The 22,667-nt window shown below is 37.3% G+C and overlaps 1 protein-coding gene across 2 annotated transcripts in view; it reads left to right on the forward strand.

Annotated features, from left to right (window-relative positions):
• LOC150081718 (uncharacterized) overlaps positions 1-22,667 on the forward strand; it is a 1,674,628-nt gene that overhangs the window by 1,269,579 nt on the left and 382,382 nt on the right. For both annotated transcript variants that reach the window (XM_090378825.1, XM_090378826.1), the window contains one exon: positions 15,237-16,160. In XM_090378825.1, coding sequence (XP_090234951.1) covers positions 15,237-16,160 — 924 coding nt within the window. The remainder of the gene's footprint in view (positions 1-15,236; positions 16,161-22,667) is intronic.

Below are 22,667 nucleotides of genomic sequence, written 5' to 3' on the forward strand. Positions count from 1 at the left end.
CCAATTTATATAAAACTTCCTACATCATAGCACATTTCAGGTCAGATATGTGAGCAGTTTATCCAAATGATTTGAACAAGAGGAGGGTGTACCACAGGTTTCCATCCTCATTGCATCATTATTTACAATAAGAATTACAAATATGACATGGCGCCTCCGTAGCCAGGTGGGAAGGAGCAGCAGTGCGTAGCACACGCTTCTTGATTAGACCGGGGTTCGAGCCCGTCACCACCAAATACGGAGGATGCGGAAAGGTCAGGGAATGACCACCACATATCCCGGAGCAATATGGCCTTAGCTGCTAATGCTCCTAAAAACCAAATAACAAACAAACAAATATGACATGAGACATACCAAATACAGTTGAATCATACATGTTTGCTGATGTCATCATTATTTCTTGTCATTCACAAATGGGGGCCTCCGTAGCCAAGTGGGAAGGAGCAGCAGTGTATAGCACACGCTTCTTGATTAAACCGGGGTTCAAGCCCGTCACCACCAAATGCGGAGGATGCAGAAAGGTCGGGGAATGACCACCGCATATCCCGGAGCAATATGGCCTTAGTTGCTAATGCTCCTAAAAACCAAATAACAAACATAACAATCATTCACAAACTATAGAAAGGAAACTTTAACTTTCCTAGCCAGAATAAAATTGTGGGCACAATGGAATGGCTATTCCTTAGCAGAAAAGAAATCCACTGCAATTCATTTCTGTAAAAAAGTGAAATTTCATCCGGATCCTGAAATATATTTAAAAAGTAACCTGATTCTTCTTACTAACAATTTCCGTTTATTGGTTTTATATCTGGACAATAAACTTAGTTTTTCTACTCATATAGCCTACCTTCGAACAGCCTGTCTAAAAAAATTGAACATCTTAAGAGCTGTCTCCTCTAACTCCTGGGGGTGCTCATAGACACTCCTCAAACAGGATCAAATTAAAGTTCTAGAGAGTACAAATCTCTCTAGAACTTTAATTTGATCCTGTTTAGACTATGGATCAGCTGTCTATGACTCTGCAAGGAACAGTTCCTTGTTATGTCTGAATACTATTCAGCATAGTTCCCTAAAGATAGCCATGGGAACCTTCAGAACATCTCCGGTTCACAGCCTGTATATTGAGGCAAATGAACTCCCACTGAAACTCAGACAAAAATCCTTACTGCAAAAGTTAAAAGTATTCATCTCATCGCAGCTGGGCATACTTGTTTGATCCTCAGTATATACTGCCATAAACCTAATGAAATTGCAGAGCTCATGATCAGTTGGAACATTAACTTCCAGCATATCCTTAAAGACATTGCTCCTCCTGAACTTCTCTAGATTCATTTCTCACCTCTTTCTGATAATTTCTTTCTGAAATGGGGAAAAGGCTCCCTGCCAAACAACAACTTTCAGCAACTAAAGGAAGCCCACCCCTTATAAAACTCTGAGAAACTACTTATTTATACTCTTGGCTCTAAAACATATGAAGCTGTAGGTGCTGCAGCAATTTTCTTCTACTTTCTCAAGCTGTCTCTCTTCCTACTGAATGCAGTGTCTATACCGCAGATTTGTACACTATAAAACTAGCCCAAGATAATATAAACAACCAGAATTTCAAGCAAACTCTGATATACACACACAGACTCCTTTAGTGCAGGCACTACCATTCAGACTACTGCTTTATCCTACCATCCCATTCTGAAACAGATCTGATCTGATCTAGATTATATCAATATCAAACATCCAACCAGATGGTCACCTTCTGCTTGATCTCTGGTGAATTAATGTCCCAGGTTGTGATTGTGCGGATCATGCAGCTAAACATTTTGACAGTGGATCATTCTGCCATCTGAAAGTGCCACACACTGATTATAAATCTGTTGTTAAAACAGCATGTAGGAATCAATGGTCTGGACTGTGGCAAACTCAATTCAATAATAAACTATTCCAGATTAAAAAAAATAACCTCAGCTGTGCACTTCTAGTTTCAGAAGGCAGTTTAGAAGTGATTTTGGCAAGACTCCGAATTGGTCATTCCTATACAACTCATCTGTTCTTACCTATGGGAGATAACTCTCCCCAATGTGCCTTCTGTCAATTCCAACTAACAGTCAAACATATCCTGATAAAATGCCCTCAGTACTCAAGTATCCGAAAATCCAGTTTTTGTTCTTTGTCCAATTTGCAGGAAGCTTTAACTTTATTACACATCCTTGGCAATGATGCAAATTTTGAAGCAATACTTGTCAGTCACAAACTATGACTTTTTGATAACCATAATATAAAAGATTCAGTCGTACGTAAATCATGAACAGGTACAATATGGCCCAGGAGGCCCTTGTGCCAAAACCCTCAATACAACAACAGCAACGACATCATGGAAGTCTCTGTTGTCTGGAGATGTGCAAATATATCCCCAATTTAAAAAGAGGGAACAAAGAGTGACTTGAGTAATTACAGACCTGTTAGCTTAACTTCTGTTCCTGGGAATGCAATTGATCTGTTAAAGAAATAATGCTGGACCATCTAGACAGAAGTGCAGTTATACTTCAGTCACAGCATGGATTTGTCAAGGGATGATCTTTTCTAACCAATTTGATTGGATACTGTGATGCAGTTAACAAAGGAAATGGATGCAAAAAATAATTTTGATATCATATACTTGCATTTCAGGAAAGCTTTTGGTAATGTTGTCCATAAAAGCTTGCTGTACAAATTGGTGTGGCATTAAGTTACTGCTATGGATAAAGGAATGGAGGGAGTGGGAGAAGACAGAGAGTTGTGTTTAATAAATACTGTCATTCTTGGACTATTGTTATCTGTGCAGTCCTCCATAGTTTAGTGCTTGGCCCATTGTTGTATTTATTAATGATATTGATGAGATATGTCAGGCTTAATGGCTAAGTTTGCAGATGCAATCAGAGTTGGCAGGTTGGTTAATGACATTGATGGATGCTATTGGTATGGTATGATATACTACTTTTGAGTAAAATTGGGTAGTTGGGCTGAGAAATGGCAATTGAGGTTTAACATTTGTCAATGTTACTGCATATGGGTAGCAGTAATTCCAGATTAACATAACAACTGTATAGTACTACTCTCATTGTAGCGAAAAATTAAAAAGACTTGGTGTCATGAATATGTCAATTTCTCTGAGTAGCACAGACAGGCTGCCAAGACAGCACAACATCATCAGTGGATTTTGCTAGCACAGATAAGGAAGTTGTTGTTGTTGTTTTATGGTGCAACAGCAGCTAAAGGTCATTATGCGCCAAGATAAGGAGGTGATTATTCCATTGTATAAGGAAGTGGTCAGGCCATATCTTCAGTAGTGCATACAGGTCTGTAGACCTCATTTTAGGAAGTATATAGAGCTCCTGGAGCAGGTACAGATAAGGAAGTTGTTGTTGTTTTATGGTGCAACAGCAGCTAAAGGTCATTATGTGCCAAGATAAGGAGGTGATTATTCCATTGTATAAGGAAGTGGTCAGGCCATATCTTCAGTAGTGCATACAGGTCTGTAGACCTCATTTTAGGAAGTATATAGAGCTCCTGGAGCAGGTACAGAGAAGGGAAATGAAATTGGTGAGGGAACAAATGGGGGTGCTCTTACCCAGAAAGGCTTCATTTCTCCAAATTGCAGCATCTGGAGACTAGACACCTGTGAGGTTATCTGATTAATGTGTTTAAGGCTTTGAATGGATTGAGCAAGCTCAGTGCTGATGAAATTCTTCCTCTTGCTCAGACTACACATAAGGGAACATAAATTCAAATAGAGGAAGGATTGTTGCAGAACAGATGTGTGGAAGTTTGTCTTTTGCCAATGGGTAGTTGATTGCTGGAACAAACATGTCTGATGTTGTGGAAGTGGATAGTTTGAATAAATTCAGGGAAGATCTTGAAAACTGTTGAAAGAGATGGATAGGTGAAACGGAGAGGTTTTATTATTTTTTTTTTTTTTTTGGCTAATGCTGTATAAGTTTGCTTTTTTGCATCATTTGCCACTGCTAATACTAAAACTACATTGTTGAGGTCCTGTAGACATCTCTAATCACAACTTGGTGATGGCTTGTTCTCCTGTGGCACATTTCTCTCTGCCATTCTCAGCCTACTTTTGTTTGACATTACAAGAATGCAAAATGGGATAATCTGCAAGATTTCTAATCTTCTTTTCCTTTGTCAGGTTACTGTTTTCAGTGTTCTGATGTCAATGTCTGCTCAGAATATGCCAGTGAAATTATTTTTCTAGGGACAAAATCCTTTATTCCAAACTCCACCTTAAAATCTCGTCATTTATCTAAATCCAGGTTTTTAAATAAATGTGCTGAGTCTGGTCTAGATAAAAATGATGAATATGGCAATTGGCTCACATCCAAATCTCCAGTTTTATTTTCTGCCTGCACTAAAGCTTTCAGCAATTGCAAAGCAATTATTAATCAATCCAACCTAGACTTTGAATAGGCTCAGGGTAAAAAAACTTATTTCTTGTCCAAATGGTTGTTGAGCATTCTGGTCTCTTGCCAAAACTATTGGCCACAGATTTTGTCCACCCATACTCCCACCTCTGTTAAAACCTGATGTTTCTATAGCCTCCTGAGCTAAAGATAAAGCTCACTTACTAGAATTCTACTTTTTTTCTTGTATTGACGATCTTGCTAATTAGGTGTCTTGCTAAGTCAGGTGTACCATTCCTGGTACACCTGACTTTGTGCCTCCTGTGGTCTTCCATTGAAAGGATGTTGGAAGAAATTTGAACAGTCTTGATGCTAGAAAAGTTCTGAGTCCTGATGGTATTTCTCTGCTTGTTCTCAAAACCCATGCTCCTGAGCTTATCCTGTGCTATGGTGCCTTTTTACAATTTCTTATTCCACTGGTGATTTTCCTTCTACTTGGAAATTTGCTTATATCTAGCCATTTCCAAAAAAGTGTAACAACTCCCTCTCATCCATTTATTATCTTATTGCACTTTCCTCTACTCATTTCACAGTAATGGAGAAATCCATTAACTAACAATTCCTAAGCCAACTTGAAACCGTCTATCATCTTGATGATCGCCAATCTGGATTATATCTGTGTTGATCTACTAGTGGTATTTTTGCTTATGTTACACATCTGTGGACAAATTCAATGGAAACATTTGCTGACTGAAGCCACTTCTCTCAACATTTCCAAGGATTTCATCATGTTTGATATAAAGGTCATATATCAAATATTATATATATAAAGGTCATATATATTAGAAGCTTTATATCAAACATGATGTTTGATATAAAGCTTGTAAACAAGCTTCTATCTTATGGATTGGTGACTTTTTTTTTTTTTCTTTTTTTTTTGCAATTGAGTATCCAGTTTCCTCTCTGACTGCCTTCTACAGGTGATGGTAGATCACTCTGTCTTCTAAGTTCTCCACTAATGTTCGTGTTCTCCAATGTTTCATTTCTCTCTTGAACAATTTTCTTCTTGTATATTAATGACTTTCTTCCACTTACTGCAAATCCTATCTGTAGGTTTTGCGATGACAGCACTCTGCATTCTGCCTTCCAATTTGAGGAACTTTGTCATGCACAAACAGCTTCAACTTCTTTAATATCTACCACCATTTCCTTAAATGCCGATCTCCAGGTAATTCTCAATGGGGCAAAGATAACTTAGTTAATTTCAGACCTTCTAAAACTCAGTCCTTTTTTTAGATCTCACAAATAGGAGTGTACTGCTTCGATGACACTTAAATTTCTAGACAAGATCATGTATCTCTATTAGGAATTACCTTGACTTTTAATTTCTCTCTCTTGGCATAAGCACATTATAAACATTGCTTCCTGTGCATCTAAAAAACTGAGTTTTCTGTTTTTCTCTGATCATTAACTTTCCTTCTGAACACTGACTCAATGCAAATCTGAAATCTGTCATACTGTGGAATATTGTTTTCACATCTGGAGTGGTGTACCCAAAACTTTTCTTAGGCTTTTAGATTCTATTCAAAACAGGGGAGTTGGGTTAATTAATGACTCATCTCTTACAGAGTCTTTCCACTATCTGTCTCACAGACATTCTGTTTCTGCTGTATGCCTTTTGTATGGATATTTCTGGACACTGCTGTTCTGAATCGGCAACTGTAATTCACCCTCTGTTTTCAAAACCAGTCCAAACATTAGCATTAGCAGAGGTGTATGATGCAAGAAAGCAAGCTTATACAGCATTGCAAAAAAAAAACATGTACTGCAACCAGTCGACATCCATTTTTTATTCAATTTCAAATTCATAGAACTAATTCTTATTTTTCCTCATTTTTTTCCCCTGTAAACTTCAGCTTTTTGGAACAACCTTCCTTTACCTGTATTCCCTGATAATTGCAATCTTAAGAAATTCAAGTCTAATGTCAGCAAAAATCTTCTGGCTTCTGAACCTTCAGGCCACACACACATTACTATAGATTCTTATAACTTTTGTTTTTTGAGGTTTTCCTAAATGGAAAAAGAAAAAAAAAAAAAAAACAGAGCTTCTTCAGAACAAATTAGAGAGACTTCGGAGATGGTCAGAAAAATGGCAGCTAAGTTTTAATGCAGCAGAATGCAAGGTCTTATGCTTGGGAATACCAAATTAACTTATACACTTGATAAGGTTGAATTATAAATAGTAGAGGAAGAAAGGTATTTGGGAGCTTATGATCCATTCAGGTGTGAGGTTCGAGCAATGTAGTGTGGAAAGGAAGGCCAATAGTGTTCTATTGATCATTTATTGAATGTGTGCTTGTAGAGATAAATATATCATAACCCATTGTATAAGGCAGCTGAAGACTAGACTTGGGATATTGTTTTCAAGTATGCAGACTGTACCTTTTAAAAAAAAAAAATAATAAAAAAATAATACCCGAATTACCATATCAACCGTTGTTTCTTCAACAATAAAACCAAAAGTGATGGAAACTATCACTTTTGGTTTTATTGTTGAAGGAAGAGAAGGGAAGTCTTTTTTTAAAATTTCTGTTGAACTTGTTTTAATTTGTTAATTGTTTTTAATTAATTTTATTACTGTATTCATTTGCATTAATTTTATTTTCATTTATTTGCTGGAGAGTTTTATAGAAAGTGTTCTACATATCATATTGAGGTAAATTTCTCTTATTCTTCTACAGATACTAAAAAAAGAGAGAGAGAGAGACATCGTGCTTGTTGAAAAGTTCCAAAGATGAGCATCCCACTGATGAGATCTGTAAGTGGGCACCCATATGAGGGGAAAACTTTGAATATGTGGGCTGCAGAGCTTGATAACTGGCAGTTTAGAGGGGACCTCTAAACTGCCCAGATTGAGGTATAAATTGAGGTGACCTGATAATATGCTGTACAAGTGAGAAAGCTATAGGAAAAATGTTGCCTCTTTATCCAGAAGGGTTAGCAGGATCTCTTAAATCAGTAAAACGGCTTCGGTCAGGAGACGTCCCTGTAGAGACCAGAAGTGACAGCTCCTCTAAGCCACATTTATCAGGGGTATGCCTATGACAATTAGTCCCCATAGGACACTTAACTCACCCTTTGGTGTCATCGCCAAATGGGATCTTACAGATGTAACTGAAGCAGAAATCTGTTCTGAATTAAAACCCCCAGGAGTGACAGCTACAAAACGAATTTTCATGCATAGGTATGGGAAACTCGTTCCCACTAGAAACATCATCCTGATCTTTAATTCACCATCGTCTCCTAATGAAATCAAAGCTGGCTATAATAATTGCCCGGTGTGTCCATATGTTCCAAATTTTCTAAGGTGCTTCAAGTGCCAGAAATATGGACACTCGCAAATTGCATGTCGTGGAGCCCTTGCATGCGCTCAGTGTGGTGCAGAGGACCACAAAACAACATCATGTTCGGCTACAAAATCTATCTGCATTAACTGCCAAGGGGAACACCCAGCTTACGAGCATGCCAGAGGTGGAAAGAAGAAAAAGAAATTCAAAGACAGTGCAGAGGTGAACATATCTTATCAGGAGGCAAGAAAAGCAGTGAAACCTATAAATATCAACAAATCTACCTATACTCAGAAGGTATCAGGGAGATGTTCCATTGGAACTCAGACATTGCACGCTACCTGCTAAGTTCAATAAAACCTGCACAGAAAGATCAATCAGCTGCCACTCCTATATCTGTACCTCCTAATGCTCCACCAGTAACAAAAGAAATCACCAAAAAAAAAGAATAAGAAACCTGATGTACATCCTAGCTCTCAAGAAAAAATGGATCTCGAGGAGAAAGAGGTACATGACGAAACAGTCTTGGAACTCTTTGCTTAGGAGGAAATGGTCACGGGACAGCATCCATACTTCCCAAAAAAGAAAAATCCAAGACCGACAAAAGTAAACCCTCAGCACCTCGGAAGCCGCCTAACAGACCCACCAAGCCCAAATAAAGGCTAAATTCCTACAATGGAATTGCTGTCAATTCCTGCAAAATACTGATGATATCCAAGCCCTTTTGCATAAGCACGAGCCAGTCTGCATTTGTTTGCAGGAGACATATTTAAAAACTGAAGAAAACCCCATCAGTTCATAATGTTACTATCATACATAAGGACAGAACTGGGGATGGAGTTGCAATCCTTATGGGCAACCAGGCCCCATTACAACCTGTGCTGCTTTCCACTAACTTTGAAGCCATAGCAATTCACCTTACAAATTGCTATTATTGGGTTTCTATTAACAGTCTGTTCCATTTTCTTGCCACCTGGGGTCAACATCTCCCAGAGAGACCTTGATGATCTTGTAGCACAGCTGTCTTCCCCTGTCTTGCTTCTTGGTGATTTCAATGGACATACCACCATATGGGGTAGTGCCAATATTAATGAAAGGGGACTTGTTATAGAGCCTATGCTCACTGACAATAACCTCTCCCTTCTAAATGTGGGAACTAACACCTTCTTCCACATGCCTACCTATATGTATTCTGTCATTGATCTTTCTGTCTGCTCCCCTTCTATACTCCCTTCACTTATTTGGGAAATGGAGGAGAACCCATATGGAAGTGATCACTTTCCTGTAATAACCTGCTTAAAAGGAGACCTTGTCTTCCTTTTAGGTTACCACGTGGAAGATTGATCATGCTGACTGGAATGGCTTTCAATATCTGGCAGAGCTTGACATCACTGTGGTCAGTCAGGAGTCCATCAATGATTCAGTCACGTACATCACAGAAACTATCATCCAAACAGCTGTGAAAGCCATTCCAAAAACATCTGTCCTGTTTCCACCTTTCCCCAAACCATGGTGGAATTCACAATGCACAGCAGCAAAAAAGGCTCAGAACAAAGCCTGGGGGATATTCCAATCATATCCTTCCATGGCCAATCTAATAGCTTTTAAACATGCATGAGCCAAAGCACACTATATTCGCCATAAGAGTCAAATGGAATCATTGATCCATTTTACTTCATCTATTACCTAGTCTACCAGCACTAAGGTGGTCTGGAATAAAATCCAGAAAATGAAGGGAAAATATACATCGCACCCTTCATCGATCCTAGAATATAATGGATGCACTATTGCAGAGCCAACTGCAATAGCCAGTGCTCTTGGGGAAACATTTTCAAAAAATCTCTGCAATATCTTCTTATTCCCCAGAATTCCTGATACTGAAACAACAAAGTGAAAAACAGTCACTAAATTTCACACCACTATCACCTGTTCCTTCTATATAATAGAATCTTTATTGAAGAGCAGTTTCCAGATGCCTGGCTAATGGCAACCATTATTGCCTTTGCTAAGCCAGAAAAGGATCCTAAAATCCCTACTATTTATTGTCCTGTTGCTCTCACCAGCTGTCTGTGCAAAATCCTGGAGAGAATGGTTAATTTCCATTTAATATGGTACTTAGAATCAAATAACCTTCTCTCCAGCATCCAGTGCAGCTTCCAAAGGAACCGGTCCAATCTGGACCATCTTATTAGACTGGAAACATCCATCCAGTTTGCTTTCTTAAAACAAGAACATCTGGTGTCTGTATTCATTGACATGGAGAAAGCATATGACACAATTTGGAGATTTGGCATCTTAAAAGATTTGCATAGCCTCGGTATTAGAGGGCATCTCCCTGTTTTTATTAAAAACTTTTTAGCCAGTCGGTCTTTCCAAGAGAGAGAAGTTCATGTGGGATTTTTTTTTTTTTTTTTTTTTTTTGCTGATGCTGCATAAGCTCATACACTTGCTTTCTTGCATCACATGCCACTGCTACTACTACTACTACTCTCTCATCCCTTATGCCAAGAGGAGGGAGTACCACAAGGATTAGTATTAAGTGTCATTCTTTTCACTATCAAAGTAAATTCCATCATAGAACAACTTCCTCTAACTGTAAAGAGTGCCCCTCTATGTTGATGACTTTAGCATATTTTCTCAGTCGTGCAACATGAGGGTTATTGAAAAGCAACTGCAACAAACCATAGATCACCTTAATTTCTGGGCACTTACTAGTGGATTCAGGTTCTCACTGCAGAAGACCATTTGCATACACTTTTGTCGTAAGCATAATCTTCATCCTGAACCCAAATTAAGGCTTGGATAAAATGCTATTCCAGTAGTGTCGGACACAAAATTCTTGGGACTCATGTTTAATAAAAAAGTTGATCTTTCTAGAACATATCCATAAACTGCATACAGAGTGCACGAGAAGACTAAATATTCTTCATTCTCTTACTTCTACGTTTTGGGATGCAGACCAATACAACTTACTACGTATCTACTATGCACTCATAAGGTCCAAACTAGATTATGGGTCCCAGGTTTACGCTTCGTCCAGAGACAGTGTACTATCCTTATCATTACTGGAGCATTTCGAACATTTGTCCAGAGCCTATATGTGGAAGGAAATGAACCACCTTTGTCTCAAGCGGTTGTCTCTAAAGTATGCTTTAAAACTGAAATCCCTGCCAGACCATCCTATGTGGACATCCGTTTTTGAGCCACGTCGAAAAATTTGTACAATGCCAATCGATATTTGCATCCAAGAGCTGCTCAGGGAGTTTAACATCACGGTAGACAAGGTTGCCGAAACACCAAAGCGAACCTTTCCACCCTGGCATGCTCATATTCCTTCATGCAACTCTTCCTTTAAGAACTGGGTAAAATCTGATACTCCATCATCTGTCTACATGCAGCTCTGTTCAGTGCACCGAGCTGAACACTCTTGACTTCCTGCCAGTTTACAGAGATGGCTTGAAGTCAGAATCATACGTAGGATCTGCTGCTGTCTTTCCAGACACTACTACATCTCAGCAGATTCTTCCTGAATCCAGCATATACACTGCAGCACTGCATGTTATAGAGTTAGCCTTGGATCTACCACATTAACTATCACATTAGAACTTTTCAATACCAAAGGTCTATAATATATTCCAATTCTTTGAGTATATTACAAGCTTTATTATCATTGCAACACAGTTCCCACCCAGTTCTCTCTCTCTCTCTCTCTCTCTCTCTCTCTCTCTCAGGTTCAGCAGAAGATACATTCTCTTTATGAACACAAGTTTGACACTCGCTTCTACTGGATTCCTAGTCACGTTGGGATTAGGGGAAATGAATTGGCTAACATGACAGCCAAATTGGCAACTCTCACTAATAATCTTTGCCTGTAATAATTCCCTATACAGACTATAGGCAAATAATACACAACAAGATATACTCCCAGTGGCAAGAATTATGGCATAGAGAGATAACAAATAAATTATATCAGATAAAGCCTATAATTGAAACATGGCAGCCTTGTCTGTGCAGGAATCGTAGCGTGGAAATTATTCTTGTTCAACTCCACATAGGACACAGTCATCTATCACATTTGTTCCTGCTGAGGAATGATGACCCTCCTGTGTGCGAATCTTGTGACACCATTTTATCTATAAAACATATTTTAATCGATTGCATTAATTTTACACATGCCGATAATATGTGTTTTGCCACTTTTACTCATCTGGCTGGGCCTTATACACTCTGTCAGATTTTATCAATGATCACATGTCAGATGTCTTTAAATATCTACAAATTATTAATTTTTACAAATAAATATAATTTTATGCATATATTTTTTGCCTGACTATACCATAATTTATTTTATTTTTACGTTTGTGTATATATCTTGACGTGGTAACCTTTTCAAAAGGTTACCAAAAATACTTTATCTCTTTTATGGAATGGCCATGTGAATGGCCATGTTGCAATATAGCCTCAGTTGCTTTTGTGCCAAAAAAACAACAGAAACCAAACCATATGGCTAATAGTAATACTTCTTAAATTCAGTCCTGTATTATTTATTGCAGCAAAGAGTCTTCTGCTCTCATGGTTATTTTCATTAACTATCAGATTTCTAGTCAGGATTACTATCTCTGTTGGGGATTACACTGACATCTTATCTCTCTTGGCATACACATATTGCAAATATTGCTGCCTCTAAGGGTTTTCTTTTTCACTCTTGGTGTTGCTTTTCTTCTGAACAGCTACAGACTCCGTAGAAATATGAAGTATGCACTACCTGCAAATACTGCTCACTTATCTAGAGTGGTGCTTCCACAATCTCTCTCTGTTGTGCTCAAAGACTATCAAAAGAGGGTAATCAGGTTAATTAATGACCTATGTCAGTTTAATTAATGACTTATGTCTCGTGCTCAAAGATTATCAAAAGAGGATAATCAGGTTAATTAATGACCTATTATGCAAACTGTCTCTGCACTGTCACCCGTTCAGTTTCTGCTGCATTTGTTTTCTGTAGCTACTTCTACAGACACAGTTCTTCTGAATTGCTATTTCAATTTTACTGCTCTCTTCCAAAACAGTTGAAACATGACCTTAACCAGCCAACTGCTGTTCACTTAAAACAAATTCTGTTGAACTTCAAACTCACAGAATTTTGTCTAGGTTTTTTTCTTCCGGTTATGTTCTTTAATGTGTTTCCTGAAAATTGCATCCATAAAAAATTGAAGTCCAATGTAAACAAATATCTTCTCTATTTTTATGTATCAACCCAAGGCATGCAGCTGAAGTACTATAGGTCTGATACTGTTAATGTTGTTGCTTTTTTTGAGTTTATTTATTTAAAAATAAATAAAAACCTGTCCCTGAAGTGCTTTCACATGCATAATCTGAATTATGCTTTTACTATAAATTATTCCAAGATTTTGTAAACTGAATATTAGGAGGGCATTTTTCAAAATACTTCCTATTATTTACTGTAATAGGAAAAAAAATAGAAAAAAAAAAAAACTTTCTTTATTTTATATATTAGTAACACATACTTAATTTGGCAAAAACAGTGTGATGGTATATTCCATATTAAGTATATAACTTGTTAATATAGTAAATCTGTACTAAAACCAAATGTATATTTATAAAGTGTGATGCTTTCTTGATTTAAATAGAATTTCATACATATATTATTTGTAGTACATTTGCATACCTATATTGCATTTAAACAGTGAGGTATTTTACCTGTAGACTAACTAAATTAACTTATGATTATTCAAAAAAAAAAAAAATACATGCAAAGAAATTTTCCTTCAATTATTGTAGCAAATAATCACATACATAGCTGATAACTTCTATCTTATAACTTTAGCATGGTGGCTTTTCTGTAATAGGCTTTACTAATGAATGTTTGAGAGTCTTTAATATCCTCATCTGTAATTGTGTAAAACCATACAAAACCTACTTTTATTTATGAATAATATATGAATATTTAAATTGAAGAATATTTTTAACAAAATATGTTTAACTATTTTTTAATATTCTATTACTGTATAAATAGAAAAAAAAAAAAACTTTATTTTATATATCAGTAATACTCTTGTCACTTTAAATTCATCATTACTATGATTTCTTCAATGGTAAGTTAACATTTATTTTGGCTAACTTCAAGTATCGAAATGTGGTCATCTCATTCCATTCCATTTTCTCCCTATTAATTTTTACATTATTTATTTATATTACAACTATATTACTTGGACCAGTGATTTGTGAGAATACTGAGTGTGTGAGCATAGGGGAAGGTTGTCCAAAATGCAAGTTAACTAATACTGCTGCCCCTCCCCCTACTATGATAAGCAACATTGGATCAGATAAGTATTATCTTTTGTCCACCAGAGCAGACCGTAGACAGAAAAGGTTTAAGAATTAAAGTTCAAATGCAAAAAGAAACTTTCATTATTGTTAACTTCACTGTAGTTCTTATATAAATAAATATAAAACAATTTCCTATTTAAACCATAGCCTCATAAATTAAATTGAAATTTATATTCCACTCACTTCAACTTTGGAGACTTTTCAAGAAGTTACTGCTTTAATGATTACAGCAACTACTCCAGCTTAGTTTGATTGATAGAATTTTAATCTGTTATCACCTAAAAGACAATTGAGAAAAACTACACTTTCTTTGGCAACATAGTGGTATCATTGGATATTACTGATGATTTTGGATCAAGCTTTGATTACCAGCCTCTTAAGTGAGTAATTTGCTTCCTTTGATAACCAGGAAAATTAAATCACAGAAAGTTATCAAAAAAAAAAAAAAAAAACATTATATTTTGTAAATTTTGTTTTACTCCCATGCCACCAAGAAAAATTAATAAATTTATATATTAGTATATATGAATACCTGCTGATCATGTGGTTACAAATATGCATCAATGTGTGTACAAGTGGGGTGTTTCAGTGTTCTGTGATTTTGACCAGGCAACAAGATCACTTAATTACTTCATTGGTTTGCACCCTAAATGGCATAAATGTCTTAAGTTGATGGTTTGTGCTTGTGTGGATCCCTTAACTCCAATCGTTAAGAAAAAGTTGCTAGCCTGCTCACCCATTCACTTACAGTGATATTTTTCAGTTTGACAAGGAATCTGATTACATCCTATTGTTCCTTTTCAGGATTAATCAGTTACCATTAGAAGTAATATATTTTGAGTGAAGATTGTTTGAAGTTACCTGAAACATATTCAGTGTTTTTATATATTATGAATTTTTGTAAAGTTTTTCATGCTAATTTGTGTTACTAACCTTTGCATGCCTTATTATCTTGAGTCACACAGTAATTTTTGTCTCATTTGGGTTTTTGGCCTGCTAATTGGAATGCTGGATACACATGTCTTTGCTCTATTTTCTGCTTCTTTTGAATGGAAAGACTTTCCTGCATTTTCATTTTGAGCTTTTTTTTATTTTATTTTGTAAATTGTTTTCCCCATGAATGATAAATTTTATTTTTTCTTCTAAAATATGCAAACAGAAGAAAAATCTCAAATGGAGCTTCCTGAAAGTGGATTAAGTAATTTACATAATGGGCTTGAAGAAAATCATATTCTGGTTTCCTCACATGATGGGTATGAAAAGGAAAATGAAAATTCATCAAATATATCTACAGAACAAATCCACACTGATATAATCACACAAAGTCCAGTGCTCATTACAGAGGAAATTACCTTAATGACAGTGATTAAAAATAAAGAAACAGATCCTATTCCAGGAACTGATAAAGATACCATTAATCAACAAAAACCTTCCTTACTTGATTTTAATCCCCTTCTTAATAGGGAAACAAAAATTACTGAGCTGCTTACTTGCATTCAAGAAAGCTCTTCTCAAAATTATTGTACTGATGACAATAATATATTGAAGTTTTCTCTCAGTAATGAAAAAACTGATGATTATCTAGATGACAACATAAACTCTCAGAAACAAGAGGTTCTTAAAGATATGTTAAATCCATCAGCAAATGATGACAGTTTATCAGAATCTTTTTGTGTTCTAGAAGATGCAACCCCTCCTGAACCTGGTGATCACAGTAATCTCCTCACTTCAAATTGGGATTACACAACAGTTGACAGTTCAAAGGAGTTGTTTTCAGAAATATCAGATGTTCATTCTAATGAAGCTATATCTTTCCCTGTTGATGTTTCATGGGATGTACAGGGAACTATTCTAGATAATACATCAGGTGAAATGCAAGAAGACACCTTGAGAGATGAACAACAACAAAGGAAGGAAGAAATATTAAGTAATTATTCACATTCTTCAGAAGATTCTTTTAATCAAGTTACACTGGGAATTGCAAAACTAGAAAACACTTTGGACTCTTCTCCAGTTATGAGAGAAACAGTGATGAAGTTAGCTGAAGCACTTGAGGAAGATGTGGATAATAGCTATCTAGGAGGTAGTCATGTTTGTGTTTTTAAAAAATTTAAATAAATGATTATAATTTTCAGTTAACTATTTAAATTAAATATTAAATATAGTTAAAAAAATTAGCTTGCATATTTTCTTTTTTATGATATTACTGCATGAAAATATTCTAAACTTTTTTGCTGTTTGAAACTGTGCATGAAAACATTTCATTATTGATTTCATATATTCATTTTAAAATTATGTAATTTTTTGTCTGTGCATGAAGAAACATTTCTTTATTCATTTCATGTGTTGATTTAAAATTATTTTATAATTTTTCTTCTTTATTACTACTCAGATTCTAATAGTACTTTCTTTCTTTACTTTCTTGCATATAGTTTCTTAATCTAGTTTTTTATGGTTATACATATATTGTCATTGAAGTAAATCTGCACCTGAAATGAGAATGTGTATTGAATAAGTGACTGGTGGATGAGAGAGAGGGGACAATCCAGACTTGATAAGCAAATTAAATTGTAATATATAAGAATTTTGAAGAGTTTAATCACCTTTTGGGCATATCTGTTGTATTTTTTGATTAGTTACGTATTAATTTGTGTTTTACAAATAGATTAAATAGGCTTAGTAGCGTTCATTTGTATATTTTTTTTAAATTTGGCTAGTGACTTTGTAAGTTACAACTCACTACTCTTACCACTATCATATTAGTGTTTTGGCAAGAATATTGTAGCATAGAAGAATAGTCGCGTTTTAATTGTAATAAATAAGTATTTTGAAGGTTTTAATCACTTTTTGGGCATATATCTTTTGTATTTAGCTAAGGATATAACTAATTTAGCATAGTAAGGCTCCTCCGTTCGGTAAGGCTCCTCCATAGCCAGGTGGGCAGGAGTGGCAGTGCGTAGCACATGCTTCTTGATTAGACCGGGGTTCGAGCCCATGACCACGAAATACGGAGGATGCGGAAAGGTCAGGGAATGACCACCGCATATCCCCGGAGCAATATGGCCTTAGTTGCTAATGCTCCTAAACAACAAACAAACAACATTGTAATTGTTACGGTATAGCGTAAGTTGATAATTTATATCTCTAATTTGGTAGCTAGGATATAACGTAAAAATATACACTGATGAGCCAAAACATTATGGCCACCTACCTAAAATGATGTTGGTCCTCCACGTGCAGCCAAAACAGCTCGTACCTGGCAAGGCATGGTCACTACAAGATTTCTAAATGCTTGTGGTATATGGTACCAACATGTCACCAGCAGATCCTTTAATTCCTGTAAGGTCCGTGGTTGTGATGCTCCAGATCGGAGTTACTGTTCCAACACAAACCACAGTTGCTCGATGAGATTGATGTCTGGGGAATTTGGAGGCCAGGGCCATACCTAGAAGTCTTCCTCATGTTTCACAAACCAGCCTTGAACAATCTGGGCAGTGTGGCATGGCATTATCCTGTTGAAAGACGGCAACGCCAGAGGAAGACTGTTGCCACAAAAGGGTGTACCTGGTCAGCAATGATATTTAGGTGGGTAACTGGACTCGGGGTATTCCAGCAGAACATCACCAAAGCATGACACCACCACACTGGCTTGTTTTCATCCCACGGTGCATCCAGGTGCCATCGCTTCCCCAGGTAAACGATGCGCACGTACCCGGCCATCCATGTGGTGAAACAGGAAATGTGATTCATCAGACCAGATGACCTTCTTCCAATCACTCAAGGTCCAGTTTCAATGCTCACGTGCCCATTGTAGGTGCTGTTGTCGGTGAACCATGGTTAGCATGGACACAGAGCAGCCTGCGGCTATGCAGCCCCATTTTCGGCAGGGTTCAATATGTGTTGTGCCACAGTCACCCTTCTGTTGCCATGTGCTATCCAGGAGAGCCTTTACTCACCTCAAGCATCGATGAGCTGTGGTCGTCTAACACCTCACCGGCAGTTCATGTTTTTTCCCTCCTTGGACCTCTTTCAGTAGGTACTAACCACGGCTGACTGTGAGCACCCCACCAGCCATGCTGTTTCGGATATGCTTTGACCCATTCGTCTGGCCATTACAATTTGGCCTTTGTCAAACTCACTTAAGTCCGCTGCCTTTCCCATCTGAAGAACAAGTGTAACACTGATTAATTGAGCTCAGTATCAGGTGTTTTCTATATGATGTCCTGACCCATGCATGCGCTTAGTTCACCTGCATTTCCTTTGATTTCATAATGACTTGCTGGTCATAATGTTTTGGCTCATCGGTATATAGCGGAATATGTATTACTGTATTAGCTTAGTATAATATTGTATAGTCAAGTATAGTATAGTAAATTAATCAATTCAATTTATTAACCTTATTCATTTTCATTGTTAATTAATTAAATCGTATTTAAACGAAAATCATGCCTCATTCTAGAGCAGCAAAGAAACATGCACAAAATGGCGAGACTGCTGTGGCTCGGGGGGAGAACCGAAGGGGGTGATTCTCCAATGCATCACAGCCTAAAGAAATGTGCAACTTGTGAAATGTTTGCAAGCCCTTCTGGGATGGGACATGATGTTGCCAAGGGGGATATCTTTGTGTGTGCTTGATATAAGCAGTGTGAATAACTTAGGCACCAACTCAGCATTGTTATGGGTATTTATGAGAGCTTGTATAGAGCTTGTATGTTGCTTGATGATCAAGTGCATGCCAGAGCTTGCACTTGATCATCAAGCAACATAGTCGCAACCTTCAGGGCAGAATGCACTGGTCCCACAGGAGCTAGTTATTGTTGGTGACTTAATTGTCAGGGAGATGGGAAATATATTGTGCAAAAAGGATAGGTGGAATAGGAGCAGAGTATGCCTGCCAGGGGCAAATGTTGATGATATTGCAAAGCAGATATCATCTTTTAAGGGCACAAAGGGTGATATTATTGTACATGACATTAAAGCATGACATTAAGGCTAGGAGATCGCGGACTTACTTAACAAGTACAGGTCAATGTTGAAAAAAAGTCGAAATTAGGGTTAAATTTCAAAGTGTCTGCAATTCTGCCCAGGCACAATAGGAGGGAGTATAGGATGAGAATCTTGTCAATCAGTTTGGCCCTGGAGAGATTATGCAAGGCTCATGGGGTAGAATTTTTCTCAGCGTGGTCTGTGCTTGTTAACAGGAGAGATTGTTTCTACAGAAATGGGATACACTTACATAGAAAGGGTGCAAGAATATTTGCTGATGCTATCAAGGCAGCGTTAGGTGTGTTGGAAAACTGCTATCTTGGGGAGGATTCACAAACTAAACTTAACGATAGCCACAGGCAAATGTAAAAGTGATTTTTGCACTGCTTCTATTGGAATGAGGAGCAGCCTGAAAAGCGAGGAGGTACTGGGGATTTCAAGGGCTGCTGGAAGTCATCATGGAACAAGTAAATACATGTGTTGTGTTAGGGTAACTAAGAGTAAGGATAGGTGCATATATACTTGCATGTACACCAGTGCTACAAGTATAGTTAATAAATTTGATAAGTTCGAAGTGCTGGTCAAGACATCAAAGGCAGTTATTGTTGGGATATCAGAGACATGGTGTCACACAGATATAAGCAGTGCAGAATTGGAATTTGGAGAGTACAGTGTGTACAGAAAGACTAGACAGGACGGAAAGGGAGGAGAGCTTATGTCGTTAGTAAGAAACACCTAAAATCTAAGGAAATGCATCCAATTGACATTGGTGGATGGTGGACAATGCCATGTTCAGTCAGTGTGGTGTTATAGGCCTAATGAATCTGATGAGTATAATGAGCAATTCTGCAGAGAAATAGATTGGGCCTGTAAATCAGAATATCTTATAATGGTGGATTTTAAATTTCCAGATATTGACTGGAATTATGGATTGGTCACTCGCACACTAGCAAGACTTTTGTGGATTTATTGGATGACTGTATTCTACAGCAACATGTTCGAGAGGCAACCAGAGGGAGTAATACTCTTGATCTGATTATCAGCAATGATTCTTCGTGCGTTAAGAATCTGCAGATAAATGGTGGCAGTGATCACAGTGTATTGATGTGGGATTTACTTAAAGATATAACTACAATCACGGGTAACGGGAAGGGTTTTTGCTTTTGTAAAGGTGACTATATTGGTCTCAGACAGTTTTTAAATTCTATACAGCAGGATCAACTGATGATGTTACCAATGGTGAATTCTAAATGGGAAGCCTTCAGGGGCTTAAACTTGGAGGATACTAGTCTTTTCATACCAACTAAGAAATGCTGTTCAAGATTTAGGCTTAAATGGATATAAGACAAATTAATGCGGCTCGTGATAGAAAAGAAAAATGCATGGGATGCATAGAAATTATCAGGCGACACAGAAATCTAGGGCAGATATAAGCTTGTCTGTATTCAAGTCACAAAGGAGGTTAGGCAGGTGAAGGCAGATTACAAAAAATCTTTGGCAAAGGATGCAAAGACTTCTTTACATATATAAACTCTAAAAGGAAGGGGATGAATCAGATTGGTCCACTTGATATCAATGGTTTGACTGTAGATAGTTATTTTCAGATAGCTGCCAAACTAAATGAGTATTTTTGCATCTACATTCACACATGAGGAGTTATTCAAGGAGGAGAGGGCCAGATGTTTATAAAACTCTAACAGGGAGCTAAGTGATTTTGTAATAACTGAGAGGAAAGTGGAGGAGAAATTGTTGAAGTTAAACATAAGGAAAGCACCTGGGGTGGATGGGATCTATCCAGTTGTATTAAAGGAGGCAGCAAAGGAAGTAAGCATCCCTTAGCCGTAATTTTGAAAGCTTCCTTGGACTCAGGGGAGGTCCTCATTATCTGGGGATGTGCAAATCTGTGCACAATTCACAAAGGGGGGATCAAAGGGTGACTCAGTTAATTACAGACCTGTTAGTCTAACTTCTGTTCCAGGGAAAATAATGGAGTCACTGGTTAAGGAAGTGATCCAGAATCATGTATACAAGACTGCAGTTATAGTACAGACACAGCATGGGTTTGTTAAGAGTAAGACTTTTCTGACAAATTTGATTGGATACTATGATGTGGTCATAAAGGAACTGGATACAAAAAATAATTTTGATATCTTATACTTGGATTTTATGAAAGCTTTTGATACTATGGCACAGGGAAGACTACTGTATAAATTGCAGCAGTATGGCATTAAGGGGAAGTTGCTACAATGGTTAAAAGGATGATTGAATGGGAGAGAAAGAGTTGTTATCAATGGACACTGCCCTCATGGACTAATGTAATTAGTGAAGTCCCCCAGGGTTCAGTATTGGGCCCATTGTTGTTTTTGATATTTATTAATGATATTGATGAAAGTATATCAGGGTTAATGTCTAAGTTTGCAGACGATACAAAAGTTGGCAGGGTTGTTAGTGACAGTAATGATAGTATGCTACTGTAACAGGATCTTTTCGAAAGTTGGGCAGATGGGTGGCAACTGAAGTTTAACTTTGACAAAGGTAAAGTACTGCATATGGGTAGCAGTAACCCCAGACTAACATATCAACTGTGTGGTACTACACAGTTGATATGTCAGTCGGGGTAGTGGAGAATGAAAAGAACCTGGGGGTAAATGTGCAGTCAGATATGAATTTTTCTGAGCTGTACAATAAGGCTGAAAGTGTAGCTCATGGTGTCTTGTCAATGATATACAGGAATTTTGCTAGCAGGATACACCTGTGAGTATTCAACAATCTCACTGCCCACACCTGTGGGCAGTGAGATTGTTGAGTGGAACAAAGGGTTGGTGTTACCAAGAAATGCTTAAGTTCTGCAAATTGCAGCTTCTGGAGACTAGGCACCTGTGAGGTGATATAATTGAGGCATATGAGGCCTTCAGTGGATTGAGCAAGCTCAATGCTAATGGGATTCTTCCTCTTGCTCAGATTACTCACCTGAGGGAGCATAAATTCAAATTGAGGAAAGACAATTGTGGAATAGTTATGCAGAAATTCATCTTTATCCAGCAGGTGGTTGATAGTTGGAAAAAACTTCCATCTGTTGTAGTGGAGCTCAGCAACTTAATTAAGTTCAAGGCAGAACTGGACAAACATTTTGAGTGAATGGATGGATGAAATGGGAAGGGTGTTTTTTTTTTTTTGCTTATGCTATCTAAGCTTGCTTTCTTGCACTATATGCCCTATTAATGCTAATATATAAGAGAGAGAGAGAGAGAGAGAGAGAGAGAGAGAGAGAGAGAGAGAGAGATTTAGTTTCGAAATTGAAAATTATCTCAGATTCATTTGTTTAGGGTGATATATGACAAGGCAAAAAAGCACTTAAAGTTTGAAGTACTATGTGTGTGCCAGTTGATTAAAAAATTTACCAAATAAAAAGATATCTCTCTGTACATTAAAAAAGTTTTCCTCCTTGTGATATTTATTTGAGCCAATGGGAGAAGAGGGTGGGACAGTTGCATAACTTATTCGAGCCAATGGGAGAGGATGGTGGGGCAATTACATCAATACAAATGTGCATGTAAATAATTACATTGTTGCCTTCCATTGAAATACAACGGCCTCCATAACG

This window comes from Mastigoproctus giganteus, chromosome 8 (genome assembly GCF_048544385.1).
Source record: "Mastigoproctus giganteus isolate SK-2022 chromosome 8, ASM4854438v1, whole genome shotgun sequence".
NCBI classification, from domain to species: Eukaryota; Metazoa; Arthropoda; class Arachnida; order Uropygi; family Thelyphonidae; genus Mastigoproctus; species Mastigoproctus giganteus.